This window comes from Panicum virgatum, chromosome 3N (assembly GCF_016808335.1).
Source record: "Panicum virgatum strain AP13 chromosome 3N, P.virgatum_v5, whole genome shotgun sequence".
Lineage (NCBI taxonomy): Eukaryota > Viridiplantae > Streptophyta > Magnoliopsida > Poales > Poaceae > Panicum > Panicum virgatum.
In genome coordinates, this window is record NC_053147.1 from 10,834,958 (window position 1) to 10,838,757 (window position 3,800).

Genomic DNA, 3,800 nt, shown 5'->3' on the forward strand with positions numbered 1-3,800 from the left:
TAATCGCAACGGAAATAGGAGAGCTTCCCCCCTTAAACCTTTCTGCAATCATTTCTCATCAGGAACACCTCACAATAGGAATCCTCACGACGTGAGTCGCCGACGCCCATTTCAAGCTCCCTTCGGCATGCGTCGTCTTGCCCGCGTCCCAATTCAGCTTCACCGTGATGCTCCTCCTGCCGCGCAGCCCGCCGAACTCTAGCGCCGACGGCAACACCTCGGCCCTGACGCCGGCATGCAAGCTGACGTCCACCGAGTACCTCGTGTGAGCGATGGACTCCACTTGGTCGTCGGTGTAGCCGAGGCCGCAGAGGTACGCGATGCACTGCGACTCCTCAACAATGTCGTAGACGAGGCCCGGGCTGATGGCTTTGGCGGCGTTGGCGTGGCCGGCGCCCATGGCGAAAGCCCACGCGGCGTACGTTGAGATACTCGTCCGGGATTGGCTTTCCGTCCGCGCTGGCCACGTCAGCGGTCGTCATGATCGCCGACTTGATCATCACCGGTGACCAGTCCAAGTGCGCGCCCTTGATGAGGGCCGTGGAAATCAAGTTGAAGGTCGTGGTGAATTCATCATCCTCATTGTCGCCGCCATCTCCCAGTTCTCCGCTCGGCCCGACCTTGTCTGGCCACGCCGCGATGACGTTCACGCCGGGGCCCGACCCGATGATGTCCGGGTTCACAATTCCAGGGCTCTGCTTGCTCGCCCCCCGGGAGGAGAAATTGGCGACGATTGATGCGGGCGACGACGTGCCGTCGAAGCGGATGGAGGCGACCGGCTTCGGCAACCCGCCTGAACTCGTCGGGCCTCGGCGACGGCTCGGTGTCCTTTCTTTGTTTACAAAGACAACATATGCACAGTTTTGTGATGAATGTTCATGCCTACCCTTTGCGCACGCACTAGGAAAAAAACCTAGTACCAATACAAAATTAGCAATTAATGGGGTGTTTATCCCTTCACCACACAAATATCCAGTAAAGTTAGATTTGGAATTAATTTATCATATCAGTGCACAATTTCATAGTATATTTACCAAGAATTTGGTAACTATGACGGTTGGATTTTAAAGGGATGAAATTCCTTTCCCATCTCATGAAACTTTCCCTGATCTCTCGTTATAATGATCCTACAAAATCAGCAAAAATACTAATGTGCCATATATTATTTAATGATTATAAAACTCCTAATGGTACTTCTATTGAGACTAGCCTAAGTAAAAGTAGCATATCGATTATTATATGGACTTGCTATGTGAAATGGATACTCCTGAGATTAGGATCTAAATTGTTAAATGGGAAGTCTCAGCTTTGAACTTTTTCGAATCTGCCTTGATACTTCTAATTTACTCTATCTGTTTCAAATTATTGGTTACTTTAGTCATGTGTTAAGTCAAATTTGATTAATTTTAACCAAGTCTGATCAATAGTTCGTAACAGAGGGCGTAAATGGCAGACTCGCGCATACGATTCATTGAAAGTGACTATATTCATCTCTAACTTTGGTCTCCAAAATTACCAGCCATGGTGATCACCTACGCCGAGTTCATGACCAAGTGCATAATGTGATTCCAAAACCCTCTGCCTCCTGGTCCTATAGTTGCATCCGTACGCCGTCTCCGGGAGCGCAGCACTGGCCAGCGCCTGCCGGACACCGTCCTCCAGAGCCTTCAAGCGGCCGGCGCTCACCACATCGCCCTCCTCCCTGCATAGCATGAACTCACACCGTGCCCTGCCTCCGAGGGAGGCCATGTCTGCTCTCATCGGCCTCAGCCTCAGGCCACGGAACGCTCCGGCGAGGTCGGCGAGGAGCCCCGGCCGCTCGTCGCAGCTGACGGAGGCCCTGATGTACGTCGCCGGCCTCCCGTAGCCGACGGCGGCGGCGCCCGTGTAGCAGTCGACGGTGATGCCGTTGGCCTCTGCAGGGATGGGCAGCGGCTGACTGGTTTCGGCGGCTTTCCTCTTCAGGTCCTTCAGCTGGCAAACCACCCTGGCCAGCAAGGTGGCCTTGTCCATCTGTTCATGAGCAGACAGTGACATTGCTGTCAATGTTTGAAGATGAACATTGCTGCTAATTCATTTGTGGTGAAGTACTGATACCTTGTCCTGCTACAGACTTTGCACAAACTGATTGTGCACAAAAATTTGGAGCTAAAACAGTAAAGACTCTGAATTCAAATGTTACCAGGCAGATTCCTCTGAAATTCAGTAGCTTGCTTTGTCAGGCTTTTATTGTAGTTTGATTGAGAAATCAAAATTGATTGGCTTAAAGAGCTAAACTTTTATCAGCTGCAACATCTGCTTTCTTTCCACTTTTTAAAATCTAGTATGAATCAAATACAACATTGGCTTGCTCGACTCTAATATGTGAAATGGCAAGAAGTGCAGAGTTCAAGCAGACCTCACCTGCCTAGCATCAAGGATCATCCTCCTCAGTGCAGCGAGATGGGCGTTGATCCTCTCCCGCCGCCGCCTCTCGGCCTCGCTGTGGTCCTTCAGGGCGCGCGCCTCCGTCGCGCTCCTCCCCGACGGCGCAGTCGGAGGCGGCACCGAGACCGAGCTGGCCTGCCGCAGAGCCGTGTCGTCTCCGTACACTGAAGGAAGAACAGCAGAACCACCATGGTGCAGTGGCAGAAGCTGCTGTCGCTGGTTCCCTTCTTGAAACGGTTGGCATGCAGATGCAGCAGCCATCAGTTCTGAAGCCTGAACCACCGTGTCCTCGCTCACAAGTGAAGCCTCAAAACAAAAGCTGCAAGAGAAGGCAAGGCAGTCGATCTCATCAATCATCGTGATGAAACAAACAGCAAAATCTCACCATACAACAACCACATGAACATCGAAAGATGAGACAGATGGATAGATAAATAATGTTGTCACCTGTCAGATCGAAGAAGCATTACATTCTCCTTACATATGACTATGAGAAGCTTGACGCATCGGTGCTAGTCTGAGTGAAGCAAGTGAAGAGGCCAAAGGCTACTCAAAACTACTGCAGCTACAAAGGGGTCTATGCAGCAGGAACAGCAACCAAGTTTCTGGGGTAGATGGATGGATTATGACTGTGCTTGAGAACGGGTCTGTCACCTCGACCGTGATATATATTTCATATGTGCGTGCATGTGAGCTACTGTTGACCAACTACCCCCAAGAACCTCATGTTTCCACAATTGTTCCCCACTCCGCGTCCTTTTGGATCGGCATGGATGCTTGTGATCTTGGGACTGTCAGGGGCACTAGAACCTCACCTTTGGTGAAAGATTTGATTTCGGCAAGGAATATTTATGAAAGATACATGAGACGTACTCCAACTCCCGAGACAGCTCAATCCCATCTAGTTCCAAATAAGTGGTGCTTTATACGTACATCGAGATGCAATCTTGAAACATGATTGCATGACCACACCTAACCGATGCATCCTATGTGTACTCCCCTATGATGGTGAGTGCTGATCGGAAGAAGTTCAAACACGCCAAATTGTTGCGGATCAGGCAGTCGGCTCATCATCTGAGCACGGTGGCACGAGATTTTTGTTTTTTTTTTGAGGGGGAACGCCACGAGATTTTAACATGAACGAACCATCATTATTTGCTGAAAGTGATTATGTCTAGCTGAACATAAACAGTGGGCACGGTGCGTAGGGTAGGATCGATCTAATCAACGGTCATCCGACGGTGGGTGTGGGACGGCCGGCAGGACGGCTCGGCGTGTCGCGCAGTGCCTGTGGCTGTGTGCAGCCGCCCTTTGCTTTCACATCACACACACTTCGCGGCTTCACACAGGGCGTCTCTTGTCGTGGACCCGTC

At 50.8% G+C, this 3,800-nt stretch overlaps 1 protein-coding gene across 1 annotated transcript; it reads right to left on the reverse strand.

Annotated features, from left to right (window-relative positions):
• Positions 1 to 1,443: 1,443 nt before the first annotated feature.
• On the reverse strand, positions 1,444 to 3,399 carry LOC120667302 (transcription factor bHLH51-like). Its single transcript, XM_039947405.1, has 3 exons — positions 2,875 to 3,399; positions 2,404 to 2,746; positions 1,444 to 2,013 (listed from the first exon to the last, which is right to left on the reverse strand). Exons 1-3 carry the CDS (start codon positions 2,892 to 2,894, stop codon positions 1,513 to 1,515), a joined length of 864 nt encoding a protein of 287 aa, XP_039803339.1. The 5' UTR covers positions 2,895 to 3,399; the 3' UTR covers positions 1,444 to 1,512.
• Between the last annotated feature and the right edge of the window lie 401 nt (positions 3,400 to 3,800).